The 17461-nt window shown below is 34.3% G+C and overlaps 1 protein-coding gene across 7 annotated transcripts in view; it reads left to right on the top strand.

Annotated features, from left to right (window-relative positions):
• SYNJ1 (synaptojanin 1) overlaps window positions 1–17461 on the top strand; it is a 78773-nt gene that overhangs the window by 27725 nt on the left and 33587 nt on the right. For 3 of the 7 annotated variants that reach the window (XM_081071226.1, XM_081071225.1, XM_081071228.1), the window contains exons 7-14: window positions 3071–3132; window positions 4266–4362; window positions 5487–5656; window positions 6694–6775; window positions 9073–9225; window positions 11596–11752; window positions 13983–14006; window positions 16946–17137. In XM_081071226.1, the coding sequence (XP_080927352.1) occupies window positions 3071–3132; window positions 4266–4362; window positions 5487–5656; window positions 6694–6775; window positions 9073–9225; window positions 11596–11752; window positions 13983–14006; window positions 16946–17137 (937 nt within the window). Of the gene's footprint in view, window positions 1–3070; window positions 3133–4265; window positions 4363–5486; window positions 5657–6693; window positions 6776–9072; window positions 9226–11586; window positions 11753–13982; window positions 14007–16945; window positions 17138–17461 lie in introns of all 7 variants that reach the window. The other 4 variants (XM_081071224.1, XM_081071227.1, XM_081071223.1 and 1 more) reach the window with 2 other exon arrangements.

Raw genomic sequence — 17461 nt, 5'->3', positions numbered from 1 at the left:
GAGTGCGAGCTCTGAACAACAGAGTTGCTGGTTCAGTTCCCACCTGGGATGGTGGGCTGCGCCCCCTGCAACTAAAGATTGAAAATGGCAACTGGTCTTGGAGCTGAGCTTTGCCCTCCACAACTAGATTGAAGGACAACTACTTGGAGTTGATGGACCCTGGAGAAACACACTATCCCACCAACATTCCCAATTATAATAAAAAAAAGGATAGGGTGGCTGAATGGATAAATAAACAAGACGCTTAGGTATCCTGCCTACAAGAGACTCACTTCAGATGAAAAGACACATACAGACTGAAAGTAAACGGATAGAAAAAGATATTTCATGAAAATGGGGGTGGGGTGGGAAGAAAGCTGGCATAGCAATACTTATACCAGACAAAATAGACTGTAAATCAAAGGTTATAACGAGATAAAGAAGGACCCAGTGATCCCACTTCTGGGTATTTATCCAAAGAACCCTAAATGCTACTCTGGGAGGACAAATGCTTCCATATGTTCACTGCAGCATTGTTTACAATGGCCAAAATGTGGAGGCAGCCTGGGTGTCCGTAGATGAATGAATGGATAAAGAGGAGGTGGTACATATATACAGTGGAATATGGACCATGGAAGGGAATGGGTTCTTGGCATCTGTGGTGGCATGGATGGACCTGGAGGGTGTTGTGGTGAGTAGAATATGTCAGATAGAGAAAGTCCCCCTTTCTTTTTATTCCCACTCTTTATCATCCCAGTTAAGGCTTTCATAATTTCTTCTTGCCTAGAAGATTCTCACAGTTTTCTGACCAGTCACCTTCTAGTTCTCTGGCAGTTCTTCCCACTTGTCACATATTATGCTCATCAGATCTACTGGGCACCTGCTTCTTCAGATCTGGCTTCTTCTACCCATCCAAACTGCGTGTGCTGTTTTCTAACAGGAATCCTCTGCTCCCCAAATTAAGGTTTGTTGTCCTTCAGTAGCCAACTCAGATCTCACTGAATGGATTCCAGTCACTCCTCCACACTGATCTCTTCATTAAATCCTGGAGTTCATCCCGTGTATGTTATTCTGTACAAGGTGTAGGTACAACCTTGTACACTGCGCTGTGAGAAATTCAAAGACTATAATGATGCTTCAGAGAGAGCTTGCAGTCAAGTCTTTTATGGAAAAGGTAAATGTCAGTACGAATTTCTCTGAGGCATCAGAAGAGTTGTCATAAGGTTCTGCATAGGTAAGAAGGATATTTCAAGTGTTGGCAACCCAGGCCTTTTACTTATGATTTCCTCTCTCTAAAGTCACTTAGCATTTGTGATTTATTACTCGGACATTGTATTATTACATTATATTGTAGTAGTTTATATTAGTCTTAAAAGATAGTAGGCTTCACGAGCCCTATGCCCAGTATAGTGCTGCACACTAACTTTTTGGTCAGATTGAAGTTCCAGAAATATGTGAACATGACGCAATAATATTATTGGAAAATGATGTTTCATATCACCCAATTAAGTAGTTTTCTAAAAACATCTTTGATGTAACTTTATTTTTAATTGGGTAAATTTATTTAAAGCCTTGAAACGTTCTGGAGTACTACTTTTATCCAAACTGACATAACAACTCTTATTACAAAATGTTTTTCTTTAACATTGAGCGATGAAACCTAGTGTAGTCTAACCAATATATTGCTGTACAAGTTATCACCTAACTAGCTATGTATATGTTGTAGGGAACAACCACAGGCACTACCTGGAAAAGACAAAAACTTCTGTTTTTTCACCTTCTTGACAGTGGGGAGTGCTGTACAAGATAAATATTAATAAGTAAACACAATGCTAAATCTTGGACGTTTATAGAGTTTTAAGTAATTATCTGAGATTACGCCAAAGAAAAGTATTGACTTCTGCTGAATTTTCTGCTGTATAAAATGCCTAATGTCCTGGGGCACATGTCTTTCAAAGTTTGAAAGTTTATACCGACTATTAAGCACTGTAAAAGGAAATTGGTATAGATGTGACTTTAGGCTAATCAATTTCTTATTCAAAAAAACATGAAGGAGAATCTACCAATTTATTAGTATAGTCTTTAGATTGTCTCACTTCTCAGGACAGAGGGCACAATGCTGAATGAATGATAGTATCATTATTCAGTTTTGGAATTGGAGGAGCATATTAGAGCTTATATTTGTCGAACTGCATCACCAGTTTGGCAACCCTTCTCCCTTGCCTATTTCAAGTCTTCACCGTGTTCACAGTGTGGTTAGGAAGAATGGATTCTGGTGAACTTTGAAAGTCTCAGGGAAATGTTTAAAAGTGGAGAGAAATAATATGGTCTCACCTTTGTACTTCTTCTTGGCATCTGTTAATATCTTTCTCAGTCCTGCCTCGTCTCTCTGCCACTCCTATATGAAAAAAGAACACAATAAGTAGATACTTCGCATCTTGTTTAATTCTCTTAACCTAAGTTTTCTGATTCTGCAAAATGTGTTGTTATATAGTTATGTGACTGAGATTGACTTTGGAAAATCTTTTTTTCCGGGAACACTATTTTTAACTTGTTGGATGTTTGGGTGAGGGAGAAGAGAATATTCAGCATAACAGACAAAAAAATATAACACACTTGTAGGCAGCTTGGGAGAGTAGAAATTTAGGAATCTTTTTTTGGAATTAGTTATATTGGCCTAAAAGGACAAATTATTTCACTTGGCTGTATTGTTTGTTGATTTCCCAAATGACAGTAATATCTGTTGATTTACACAGAGCACGTAGTTTGAGCTTAAAATAAGGTAATGTATATGAAAGCATTCTTAAAAATATCTTTCATAAATAAACATTTCTGTTAGTTTACAAGTGTTTCATAATGGTCTAGCCTCTAGCTTATTTTATTTTATTTATTTATTTTTTAATGAGGTTGTGTTTTAAAAAATAAAAGGGGGGAGGATAACTCCTAGAACTTGTTTTTTTTAAAAGAATATCATGGATGACAATCCATTATCTGACTTACTGCTTTGTGTTCAGCAAATGAATTACTGTGTATTGTGAAGAGTGATATATTTTTTATCTACGTGTTGCTTTTGGTATTTTTCTTGTCGTAGGTGGGATCTCATCGTGTCCGTATGTCGAGGGGATTTGAAGCCAATGCACCTGCTTTTGACAGGTAAGACTGATTATTTTTACATAGTGCTGTAAGTTTTGATACTGTTAAACACTGTGACTAGTTGTAATTATAAATACTAATTCATTTCATTTTTTTTGGCTCTAAGTAAAATTTCTTCTGATTCTTAATTTAACTGGAAGATAACGACACCAAATGTTACGACTTCTAGAGGTGGTAGCACTAGGTGTGTAGTCGTGATCTCTTGGCCTTAAAATTACCTGCCTAGGTGGCTGTCCAGTGCAGTAGCCGCTAGCCACGTGGAGCCTTGGAGCACCTGAAATTGACAAGTCCAGTTGAGATGTGCTGTAAATGTAAAATACCCATTAGATTTCAAAGACTTAGTGCCAAAAATGCAAATTAGGATTACCTTATTAATATTTCTTTTATATAATGGTTACATGTTGAAATGATATTTTAGCTGTATTGGGTTAAATAAAACATGTAAATTAATTTCATTTGTTTATTTTTACTTTTTTTAATGTACTTTCTAGAAAATTTAAACGTATATCTATGGCTCATGTCCTAATTCCTTTGGATGGCATTGTAATGGTTAGAATGTACATGGTTAGAATAACCATGTAATGGTTAGAAGCTGGAGAGTAAAAGGGCTCTTATTTGGGACTTATTCCCCCCCCCTTTTTTAACACTTTATTATTTATTTATTTTGACATTCAATATTTTATATTAATTTCAGGTGTACAGCATAGCGCTTAGATATAAGGCTAAAGCTATTAAGGAAGTCTCTGAATAATCACGGGGGGATGTGATGTCCTCAGGTGTGAGGTGCAGCCCTCTGCCCCCTGCCCCAGTTTCCTCCCAGCCAAGTGGATGACCTGTGCGCTGGGCTTGTCTGCCACCACCCTCACAGAGTGGAGAGGAAGCTGCGTGACTCTAGTCGCTCCAGCATAGGTGACAGGCTTAGCATTGATGATAAGTCAGAGAGGAAATTACATTAAGTGAGTTTTTATAAATTCAGAGTTTTGAGACCATGTGGAATGAATTTGTATCCAATTTTGCCAGTTCCATCAGTTTAAGCTACTACCATATAGGTTCTGTTTAATAATGGATTCCTGTTTATTGGGGGAAAAAATTAGCTTATCACTTGACATATGCTTATTTCCTTTCTTTAATAGGCATTTTCGAACACTTAAGAATTTATATGGTAAACAAATAATAATAAATTTGCTTGGATCTAAGGAAGGTGAACATATGCTAAGTAAGGCTTTCCAGGTAAGAATGGTATTTATAAAATAATATAATACAGTAATCAAATTCTTCCAGGAAGTAAATGCCTTCCTAGAAAAAGGTTGGGTACTTGTTGGAACCATTAACTCTTTGGGACTATTTGGAAACAGTTTAGGGTAATGTTGCTCAAATTTGGATTCTGGAAAGCTTTCAAGGCAATTGATAGTTTTCTAAAATGGGCTTATTTATGTTGTGGAGAAGCAGAAGAATACCTCTTTCCCCCGCAAAAATGTTCATCTGTCATTGGTAGCAAGATACCAGGCAGTGTCCGCCTTCATCTGTTCAGGGCCATGTCTATTTCCTAGAAACCACAGTCATTGTTTTAAACCTGTGAAATGGTGAATAATGTATTTGTGTACATGCAAGACTATGTCCTCTTGTACTGATTAGAGAAAATTTGAGAATTTCAAGTAAAAACCCAAAGAAATATCTGACTTCTAAGAAAAAATATTCTCTGTAAACACTTATTGGATCAATAATTAATTAACAAATTACAGTGTTACATAAATTATACACTTAAACAAAATGTTTAGAAAACATTTTCTTAAATTCAATCTAATGAAGTCCAGAATTAACTTAATTTTTTGGCTATTTTGTTTTAACCTTGTAAAATAAATATTGTTAATAAAAGATTATACTTTAGAGAATGACTTTTTATGGTAAGTTTTTAAAACATTTGTATGCCTTGAACGACTGTATAAAGAGTGAGCTTTTAAATCTATGATAGGCTTTGTCTTAAAAATAAACTATGTTGAGATTTTATAATAGATATAGTTACTAAGTTTGTGTTGTAATAACTGAAATGCTAGTGGTTGGAAATAATTTTTCATTTTTTAACCAGCTGAAAATATTATTTAAGTTCTCTGATATTATGTCACCAAATCTCCCAGGTATAGTATATGAGGTTCTAGGAAAAATATTCCATTAGATATCAGCCAGTAATTTTCCATTTTACTGCCATTGTTGATGAAAGCTTTGTGAGATTAGTAAGATTTCAAGGAACCGTACTGAGGTTTTAATTTAAAATATATAAAGTTCCATTTATAACATATATTACTAGGATCATATTTAGTTAACATTTAGATGAACATTTATTTTTTTACTTTCAGAGTCATTTGAAAGCTTCTGAACATGCTACTGATATCCAGATGGTGAATTTTGACTATCATCAAATGGTTAAAGGAGGAAAGGCAGAAAAATTACATAGTGTTCTTAAACCTCAAGTCCAAAAGTTTCTAGATTATGGATTTTTTTATTTTGATGGAAGTGAAGTTCAAAGGTTTGACTGCTCTATTTCTCTTTACTTTAAATTGGAACTTTGCTGTAATTTAAAAATTATTCTTAACATAGAACTCTTAAATTTCTTTTCTAAAATCAAAGTTTATAATTAAATATTTTCCTTTATTATATTTGATTTTAGGCTTTTTTTCTTTAGAATCCATCAAACACCAATAATCACTTACATTATTGGGTACATCCCATGGGCCACCCAGTGTACTTAGTCTTTACATGTAGCAATAACAACAATCGTAGGGCTGGGTTCTATTATTATCCTGTTCACATCTGAGGAAATTGAGGCACAGGCTATAATCTGCCCAAAGTCATATAACTAGAAAGTGTTAGAGCTAGGATTCATGGGGCCCCAGAATAGGGGCCCCATGGGGTTGCCTACGAGGCTGTTCCACTTCTCTCTTAAAACTAATGTTTTAATATTTCTTGACCTCAGTAAGGACAGCTAAATACAAATAGAAGTAAAAGGTATTGCTTATTGTCTGCTTTCGAATAATGTAAATCTTTAGTTTTTGCATATGAAGTAGAGGAGAAAAGTTGAGTTTTAAAAGACTAAAGTTCAGAATATAGATTGAGGTAAACTTTAGTAAACAAAGCTCAGATTTGTAGTTTTTTTTCAATGTACAATAGAGATAACTAATCAGTAGAGATAATAGATCTTGGGTTTTTAAAATTCATTCCATAAGTATTTGATTATCTTTTATGTACAAAGAACTATGGTGTTACAAATCTGAATGTATGTTTAGCTCCTAACTACTGACCTAATTAAAAATAAGTAGGTGTGGATGAATAGATATGTGATAAAGAATCCATGGGAAAATATTAACAGTTGTAGAATCAAGATGGTGGATCAGTGGATGTTCAATGTAAAGTCATCTTTTTTGTATGTTTGAAAAGTGTAATAATAAAAAGTTGGTGGGAGAACATGGATGCTACCTTTTAATGACCTTAATTTTTCTCAGTTTGTTTTAGTTTTGTTGCTTTCGTTTCGAACGAGCTGTTTAACTTTACTGACTTTGTTAACAGATGCCAGAGTGGTACAGTTCGAACAAACTGCTTGGATTGTCTTGATAGAACCAACAGTGTGCAGGCATTCCTTGGCTTAGAGGTAAAGAATAAATGGAAATGTATGTTTGTGACTTGTGTCAAATGCCTGTTCCAGTGGCTTGTCATTTGTTTCTGATTAGTTAACGTTTTATGAAATAAAGTTATGTTTCATTAAAAGCATTCTTCTCTTCTAGTCTTTTTTTTCTCCCAAATCCCTTTTCATTTAAATGTTTCCTTTACCTCTAGATACTCTCTTTGTGTAACTATCTATTTCCTTCTGTTGTTTCTTAACCTTCCCTAAAAAAACCTGCTATTTGTACTATGCCAGTAATTGCCTCTTTTTCCTGTCTTTTGGAAGAAGTAAATTATATGTATATGTGTACGTATATGTATATGTATATGTATCTATATATATGTATTTGGCCTTCATTCTCTGTGTTGACTTAAAAGTCTCTTCGGAATTAGGGAGGATCTGTTTTCACATGTACAATTCTATAGGAGTATGTTTTGACAGAGCCTGTAACCTAATGCAGTTTATGTGACATTTGCAAATCAGTAGGTATAAAAAAAAGATCAGATGAAAATGCCATTGTTAGTAAGAATGAAGGTGAATGAGGTTCAACTTCTCTCACAGAGTTTTTGTTTAAACAAGTTTTTTTCTTTACCACTTATCCATGAAACTCAGTCTAATGTAGACACAGTCTCAACTATTTGGCAAACTGTAACAATGCTGAGCTTTCTAAGTCTTTCTGTTATGCAACAGTTAGGGTCATAGGCTGCGGTGAGTCTTCATTTAATTCCATAGGAACTTCGCCCAGTTCTCAAATGCTATGAAAACAGGAATACTAAATAACATGTTCTTAGTTCCTCTGGTTAATGATCTCAAATTTGGCCAGAATATGGGTTAATTAGTTACTCTGCAGCTGAGGTTCTTTCTATCTCAAAAATGAAAGTACAGTGTATAGAATTGTCTGCTACAGAAATGTACTTTTCAAGTAACTAAATAAATTTTACTGTTTTGCCTTTTTTGAAATCTGTCATTGAAGTGCATCATCATAATTTATTTAGACAAATGACAGAGACAAGTGAAAACAGGAATTTAGAGTTGATCACATGGCTTAATTAGGTTTGTTTCTAGTTCTGTTTTTAAGTGGTTGAATACATTTACTTAGAATCTGAGAGTAAGCATATTGAAAAGCTTGATAGTCTTCATTAAAAATATAACAGGTGTTAGTTTTCAGAATATGACTTAGCTGCGTATCCACTGTTGGCAGTTAGGGGTGAGAATACTCCCTTGTATAAAAATTGGTTAACTGCTTACCATATTTACTGGTAAAGTAGGCAAAACCAGTTTTGCCCAGGTCCTTGGAGAGGTCTAAATGATAAAAAGGATTCTGAAGCTTATTTTGCTGTGTTCTTTTGCCATACTAGCGAAGAACAGCTCTGGAATAAGTCCCTAGATATTCATATAAATCCAGGTTAAGGTTTTTAAAAATATTATTTTAGTTTTTGATCCTTCTAGAATTATGGATAATCTTTGTATTACAGATAAAAGAAAACAAATGGGAAGGAGTTAAGTAAAACTTCAAGGCATAGAATATGACTGGATTCCAGATAAGAGAAACAGACTAGATCAGGATTGTGCATTTCTTTGACTTGGCCAGATTTCAAAGCTAAAATTCATTCCAAGGAAAGATGAGTGGCTTTTCTAAACACTTTTATTGTTATATGTGATACAGGAGTTGTGGTGCCCAAAGGTCCTGTGTTCCTTGCGTGCCATGTTCCCTCTAGTTCTCCTTTATACACATTACCAACGTAGATGTTATTCATAAAAAACTGCATGGCTTTATCCAGCAATGTGGCTTAGTCTTTATTTTTATGACAATTTAAGAGCAGCTTGTTTTTCCTCATAATCTTCTGACCTTTACCCACACTTGTAGAACCAAGTCCAAAAATGGAAGAAACTTAGTTATTTTTATATATATTTAGATTAATTAGGTAAATAATTTTTCTGCTCTCATGCATGCTGTTGAATAATTAGTTCTTTTAGGTGAACAAGGTAACTAGTATGATTTATAGGGATATTTTAATAAGATTATTTTATCATTTAACCAGAAAGATGTTCTTCTTACTGCACGGGAGTATTAAGTTGCTTATAAGTTTCATTGATATGGTATTTACTTTAAAAATTGAAATGGTGGGAAATAATACAACCTAGTAAACTTGTATGTTTTCAGAATCCAGTCCCACCTGGTCCTATAACCACAGATTTTTGGTGTGCTTCTGGTCGTTCTTAAAAATTCACCTCATAATAAAGGTATTAATATACTTATAAAAGTTTCTCTTTTGCTGTTTTAGATGCTCACTAAACAGTTGGAAGCTCTTGGCTTGGCTGAAAAGCCTCAGTTGGTGACTCGCTTTCAAGAAGTTTTTCGGTCAATGTGGTCTGTGAATGGTGATTCAATCAGTAAAATATATGCCGGAACTGGGGCTCTGGAAGGAAAGGCTAAGGTAAATGTAGGTCTGTCATAAAAGATCCGCTTTTTCCTCTCTTGATACAGCCTCTAAATGGTCTCTTGTTTAAATTCATAGGGTTTCTTTTAGGTATTTGTTTTAGAATTCTCTTATCATGCTTTTATTCCTCTTTAAGTCTTCCTTCTGTAGTGGCACTAATGATTGAAGATAGTTATTTCCCTGGTTTGAGGGCTATGTGTGTATGATACCTAATCCACGAGGCCTGTGTATGTATTGCTTACATTGCCCATGATTTTCCTTTGCATGTTTGTTTTACTTTTTATATTTATTTTGATTATGAATATGATTTTTTTAAAACCATAGTCTTCCCCACAAAGGGTCCTGTCTCATTTGGCTCTGTGTCCCCAGCACTTGACACAGTACCTATCATTTGAGAGACATGTGACAAATGCTGGATGGATGAATAAATCAGTGAACAATTTATGCAACACCTGTGAACCCAACATGATTAGGTCTTGATTTTTAAGTTTTTATTATTTTATTTAACTTACCTTGAAAAGGAGGTTTTTAAAATGTGCAAAAGAAATGTGAGATACGGACTTAATTATAATTCTGTGCCTCATCATTACTTCATAATTGCTGGTATTACCTACAAACTATGTTCCACTCTAGTGTTTGGCCCTTATTGTGGGACCCTGGAAGTGTGCTTGAGATAGTTTTCATTATTTTATATACAATGTTGACTTTTTAAGTTGAATTTATTAATAACATTTTAAATCTCTACAATTCCTCAAATTACTTCAGAAATAGAAACAAGAACATTTACCACTTTTATGGTTCTCCTTCAGCCTCTTCAGTATAGCCCCTGAAATTCTTTAAAGGCCATTCATCATCTCTAAGTCTTTTTTTGACTTCCAAATCTGCTTCGTCCTCTGTGTCCAGAGGTATTGGCCTTGCCTGCAAAAGTTCCTTTTGTTCAACTCATAAAAACAATAGGTATTGACATCTACAATTATTTCTTTCTTAAATGGTTCTTCCTTTTAAAAACCTGAAATTATTAAACTTTCATTTATTCCTTTTAAATAAAGAACATAATTCTTGCTATTAAAACCTGATTCCCTACAACTGTTCCTTAAAATATTCTTTTATGTTCTTTTGCCTTTTTGTTTCCACAGTGACTAATATATGTATAGACATTACTTATATTTTCAGTGGTCTTTCCTCTCAAACCTGATAGATATAAATTTTATGTTAATATACTAGTCCCTATTGAACTAAAATCTAACATCTGAACTGTTCTTTCTTCTCCTTTCTCTGGGTTCCTTTTGATTAATTGCCTGATAATGTGAATGGTAAGTGTCTTCAAATAATGTTATTTGTGTATGGTATCATATGGAAGGGAATAACATTTTAAGCCTCAAATTCTTGTTATTTTTTTAACAAACAAAAATTATATATTGCAAACCAAAGTTATTTTCTAAAAGGCAAAAGGTTTTTTTTTAAACTATCATCAAAATCTGTAAGATCAGAATAAATCTTCACAGTAACTAACATGCCTAAGTAAATATATGTTCATTAAAAATTAAACTCTCTCACTCTAGGAATTAGCCTAAATTTATTATTTTTATTATTTATATTTACAAAGGCAGTAAAATGACCTAAAATATACAGACTATAGTTTACATGTAATATTTATTTATGAACTGTAATTATAATTTTCTTTTTAGACTAGACCTTCATTTTTATGTTCAATTATAGCTTTAGCTAATGAAGTTTACGAACAATTTCAGTTTTATTTTTCTACCATTAAATGTACTTTGAAGTTTTTCTAAGAGTGTATAAATGAGTGTATCCTCCTTTATCTCCCTTGCGTCTCCTCACCCATTCCATCCCCAAAGTCTAAAAGTTATGATGTAAGTAATTTCCTTGTTTTAAGTACACTTCAGTTTATTTTCTTCCACCCCTCTCTCCCCCCACTTTTCTTCCTCCTCCCCCTCCCACTCCAGTTCAGCCTCCTTGAAACTCCGGTTCAAGCCGTTTTTTCTAAGTGTAGTTGTGTAGGACACAGCTCCCTGGCCCATGCTGGTATTAGCCTTGCGCTCCAGTTTGTTTTCTTTATAGTAAGCAATAAAAAGATTTAGTGCTCTAAATATCATTAGTGGGTGCAGTTGAGACACTGAGCTTTTTCCCATCTCTTTGTGCAGAGCTGTTATCCCAACGAGGAAAAGAAACAGTGACATTTTGAGCCATTTAATGTGATAATTAGATATTCAAAATAGAATGATTAGGTCATTTATATTACAGTAAGATTATATAAAACTTCAAGTTTCAGAATACCTACTGAGTAAAAATAACAATATTTAGAATGAAAGTACATGCTCCTTTTCCCCACGACAGGCTGGAAAGTTAAAAGATGGAGCTCGTTCTGTTACTAGAACGATTCAAAATAACTTCTTTGACAGCTCCAAGCAAGAGGCTATTGACGTTTTGCTCCTGGGAAATACTCTAAATAGTGATTTAGCTGACAAAGCTCGAGCACTTTTAACAACTGGAAGTTTGCGAGGTATGTGTACTTTATATTTTACTTTATGCTATTCCTTCTAAAAATTCAAGAGGTAAATGTAAACTTATTTACATAAATAATTTTAGATTGAGTTGATTAAAATAGTTTTGGAAGGATATTCAAAATAGTTTTGGAAGGATATTCTATCAATGTAATTTTTCAAAATTGCCTTCTGCAAAGGAAGTTTATCTTTTTCAAAATGTTTATATCATCAGTAGTATAAAGCCATAAACTGAAGCCCATGCATGTTTTCTTTTATAGATTATAATTTAGAGGGTGAATGGTTTAAGTATTGCTAACTTTATATAAGGCAGGATATCATAGAAAATTCAGCTTGCGGAGCATTCGGTAGCCTAATTATGTAGAAAACAAATGCTTTACTGAAAAAAACCAATACCTGTATTGATTATTTTGCTAATCACTACCCCAAAGGTTTTCTGTAACTTGGTCTTACGTTTTCATTGCTATTGAATAAATATTAAATCATATTAATAATTTAAAATATTGCTTATTATTGGACACTGTTGTTCTCAATTTTAATATTTGACATAAATATATGGTTTTCAGGATGGCTTTTATCTTTCACTGTGTCTTTTATTAAAATCAAAAGAATTTGAACTTATATCAGGGAACATATATTAAGCAGGATCATGGAAAAACGCAACAGTCATTGTGGAACTTAATAAATTAGACTTCCTTAGTCCATATTTTTTCTATTTTAACTTTTCAGCATTTTAATGTCTTCTGTTATCTCCAAATCAAACCTTTCAATTTTTTCTATTCAATTAGGAGAACTTGTTCCTCATCAAGTAATGTACTCTTGGATAATTACTTGGTCAAATAGGTTCTCCTGGATTCTTTCAGAATTCTGAATGGTGCTGAAGGTGGTTGATTACAGTCAGCTCCTCAGGGCTCTGGAAGTAGGTTAGGGGACTGAGACCTAGAGAGCTCTGAAACACAAAACCTGGTCTTAGTGACTGCTTTTACCTTCAGGCTTTCTTTCTGGTTTCCAACAGTAGAGACTTACTGATTTGCATCATGTCACCTCTTTCCACCTGTGCCTACTTTGATACGAAGGTATTAATGAGCAACAATTGCAAGTAAGCAACTGAAGGAAAGAAAAGAAGTGAGGGACCTAAGAATTCCCAAACTTCATCATCAGTTTTTTAGTTTCCTGCACATATTACTATACGTGTGAAATATGCCTTAAAAAAAGTAGTCAGTTCTGCTATAACACTTGTTCTAAGAATGGGAATTTGTTCCAACATGGATGATATATTAGGGAACATTCTGAGCATAATGCCAATTCTGCATTAGTTTCTACATTAGTTTCCAATTTTGCCGGCAGTAACACTAGGTAAACACAGAGAACTGCACCTGTAGAACTGAGATGAATAGAAATAACACAGACATACACATATGCACACACGTCAAACATCTCTCTGCCTCAGTTCACCAGGTGTTGTTATAAGCCATACCCATCTACAGCTGGTGTTGCCACTTTCCATCCAATTTCAGAGAATCCTTCTTCCATCACTCAAAATTACTCACAAGCTGCAGCCCTCCTGTGGCCTATTTCGACAAGCAAACTTCAGGTCTTTGTCAAGATGAAGTGCCGTATTTAAGGAGTATTCATGCACTTCTTAACTATTTAACTTGTGTAAAACTGTGCTATTGTTTTTACTGGGTTCCTTACTTTTTTGGTCTGGTACTGCCTGAAGTATTTGATTATTTTGATTGTTTTGCTCTAATCTCATTTTCGCTGTGGCTGTGGGAATTTGCACAATTTTGCAAAGCATGGTTTTTTTGGAATTCATTTGTTTTGTTATAACTAAACTGATTGTACTTATCAACTGGTGAATCCTAACAGATGTATATTAGGACAGTATCTTTCATATGCTCAATATCCTCACGTGTGTGCATATACGTGCACATACACATACACACTACAGGAGCAGCCTGAAACGCAGGCCTAAGACCTTCTGATTGTGTAACTGACATCACTGAGTCACGGTAGGATTTTTCCTAGATGCAGAACGTTTGCATCAGCTATTGTCATTTATTTTTAATCTTTGGTGTCCTATAGCCATAAAAAAAAAAAATGAAGTCATCAAATTGACTCAAAAGAAAGAAATGAGACCATTTAGAATGTTTTGTCTTAACACTAGATTTTAACTGTAACTTGATGTTTTACTAATGATTCTTTGTTTTCTTCTTAATGCATCCATAGTTTCTGAACAGACATTACAGTCAGGTACAGTATAGAAAATCAATCTATAAATAAAAGCAACTTTTTATTTCTCTAAAGTTGGTATTGCAAATAAATTAAGCCACACAAATGGAAACTTTCTCTTATATTTCCCTCAGATTCTAACAGCATAAGTTGATACCTGTTTTGATCTGAGAAAAAAAATTAAGTTTGAGAAAACTAAGTCACTTCATTTAGAAGAAAATATGCAATGCTCTTTGTCATCCTGAAGCAAACGCTTAATTCCAATTAAGTGTAGCTCACCTAGTTTTAATTTCACTCTTATAATTTAATGAACAAATATTAATGGTATACTTGACTCTTAATGCACTGATGGAAAAACCCAGATATGACTACTGTGGATGAATTTTAGGGTACTGCCTATGACATTTATGAATACTTGGCAGTGTTTCTCACACATATGGAAAAGGCACTGACTCATGCTCTCATGCTGTGGATGAAGTAGTCTCTGTAGCTATAAGACCTGCACTAAAGTATGATCTGAAATCTTTTACAAAGCATCCGGATTGCTAACAAAGTTAGAAGAGCTAAGTGTGTAAGACCTAAAGGTCATTATTTTCTTGCTTTCCTATTCATAGGTATCTCCTGCCTTCATTTTCTGGACAAAGTTTATGATCTGGTCTTTAAACATGAATCTGTGGCGAAGGGAACAAAAGCTAATCTCTTGCCACAAATTTAATGGAAAAAGACACCTTTTCTTCCCTTCACTTTAGATTTGATATCACTTAAGATTTGTTTTGCTTAGTTATTGTTCTGAATGTTTTGAGAAACTATTGGATATTTTTTTTGAGAAGAATGTAGGAAGAGAGCAAGCACTTCATATAATTTTGAGTTACATAATGAAATCCATTTTCTGAAATGATATATGGTGTTTAGGGATGGACATCTGTTTGAACGTACACTCCTTTCTTTCTGCATGTTACGGACCAACCAGTTAAGAAAAAGCTAGGATTTTTTTTAAAAAGTTTTTATTCCATTTGTAAACTGACTTTGTTAGTTCACACAAGTGACAACATGTTTTTGTTCATACAATTCATTATTTGTCTTGCTGATTATTTTAAGCTGTTAAATCATTATAGAACTTCTGTTTTGATATAGGAAGGATTAGAGAAGCTATTTTCATAGTAGTAACAATGGCAATGACTCCAGTTATAAACATCAGTGATTCTTTATATAGGTACAGCCAGCTTTCAGTTAGCTACACCAACATGCCAAAACAAATAATCTGCTTTCATTTCTCCCGACACCTCTATACAAGTAATCAAATCAAATAGGAAGAGGGCTAAAAATCTGCATGTCTGCCTCTAGGATCACAGATGGTACCAAGATGCTACTTGTCTTTTTGTTTTCATTCTCTGACAAAAGTGCTGTATCTTGGTGTCATAAAATAAGTAGTACCATAATAAAATAAGGTCATGTGGTGAAAGGTGAGGATCATTTTGAGTTTCTTTTCCTCTTGCCAGTTAACTGCCAGTTAAGTGCATGTTCTATTTTTAGATGAAAGTCCTCTTAAGGTTCCATCCACTTTAAGTGCCGTAATTTAACTTAAGCAAGTTCAGGTGTTGTTTAGAAGAAAGAAAGATACTGTGCTTCTCCAAAAATAAGACCTAGCCAGACAACCAGCTCTAATTCGTCTTTTGGAGCAGAAATTAATACAAGACCCTCTTATTTTACTATAAGACTGGGTCTTGTATAACATAATATAATATAATACAATACAAGACCAGGTCTTATATTAATTTTTGCTCCAAAAGACACATTAGAGCTGATGATGCGGCTAGGTCTTATTTTTGGGGAAACACAGAAGGTGGTGGTCAAAAAATATGCAGAACAAGAGGTTGAGGATCCAAAATGTATCGAACATTCGTTCATTTAACAATTATTTATTGGTCACTTACTATGTACCAGGCACTCTGGTCACTAAGATGCTACAGTTAACAAAGTAGACCAACATTTCTGCCCTTGTGGAGCTTTCATTGTTATGAGAGGAGACACATAGTTACAGGGTAAATAAATAAAATACATAGTTTATATTTGTAAATGGTGATAAATGCTATAGAGGAAAACAATTCAAGGAGACGATATGGAAGGTAAGGGACAGAATGCAAATTTTAATAAGATGGTCAGGAAAAGCTTCCCAGGAAAGTAAAGATCCAAAGGAAGTGAGGGAAGGGTGGTGCAGGCAGTGGAAGCAGCCAGTGCAAAGGCCCCTGGATGGGAACACGCCTGGCTCCTTGTGAAACAGCAGGGAGGCCATTGGCTGAGCAGTTGGGTGAACAGGGAATGGGGGGCAGGTGAGGGCAGAAAGGCAAGGCAAATCGTGTAGGGGACAGTTAAGGCCTTTGCTTCCACTCTGAGAGAGGTGGGAAGCATTTATCAGTGACTTCATTTTCTGACATCTCATTGTCATCTATAATGTGTACACATTTTGTCAGGGAGCCATAATTCATGAAACCACCTCTCAGTAGCTAGAATCTTAAATGGAAGTGTTCTTAAATGTTTTTGTTTGGGGAGAAATAAAACATGTATTTTTGCCAGCCTTTGAATGAAAGTTACATGAGAGTCAATCGCTGTATTCCTTAAAGTGTTCCTTCTCTAATTTTGTACATTGTAAAATAACGTAGCATTTCATTGAAGCAACTGTTAGTTCTGCATGTTTTATGTTGCTACAATAATTTTGTAATAGCTTTTCTTACTTTGGTTATTGTAGTTAACGTGGTTGAATTTTATTTTTTAATTGTGTTGCTTAATTGCATCGTGCTGGGCTTTATGTTCAAGGCTGATCTCTTTTTGTGCCTCTGCATGTATCTTATGCTTGTTTGTGATTATGCCAATTGTACTTTCCAGACATCTCACAGTTATGAAATCAATTTTAATCAGTGGTTTAATGCAGCTAAAATTCTGTTGTGTTTTGTTTTGATTAGCCTCTTCTAAAGTATTAAAGAGCATGTGTGAGAATTTCTACAAGTATTCAAAGCCCAAGAAAATCCGAGTATGTGTTGGAACCTGGAATGTGAACGGTGGGAAACAGTTTCGCAGTATAGCTTTTAAGAATCAGACACTCACCGACTGGCTTCTTGATGCACCCAAGTTAGCTGGCATCCAGGAGTTTCAAGGTTGGTTTTTGATAATATGGGTTTCATTAATAAATCCTGACTGATTTATTAATCTAGAAAACAATGTAGCACTTCACAATATACATTGCTTTATAAAAAAAGCTTCAATTTATACATTGAAGGCCAACATTTTATAGACCAAATCTATTAAAAACTTACATTTCTTTTTATTCCTACATCTTTATTATATACTTTAGTAAAAAAAGGTAAAATATTTCTTTCTTTGAAATTTGATTCTCAGAAAGTAGGATCCATACATAAATAGATATCTTTAGAGGCAACCACACATATAAGAAAAATTAGTTCTTTTTTTATTCTTTTAAC

This window comes from Rhinolophus hipposideros (assembly GCF_964194185.1).
Source record: "Rhinolophus hipposideros genome assembly, chromosome: 2".
NCBI classification, from domain to species: domain Eukaryota; kingdom Metazoa; phylum Chordata; class Mammalia; order Chiroptera; family Rhinolophidae; genus Rhinolophus; species Rhinolophus hipposideros.
The sequence above is the reverse complement of the archived record's forward strand: the minus strand, read 5'-3'. Positions and strand labels throughout refer to the sequence as shown.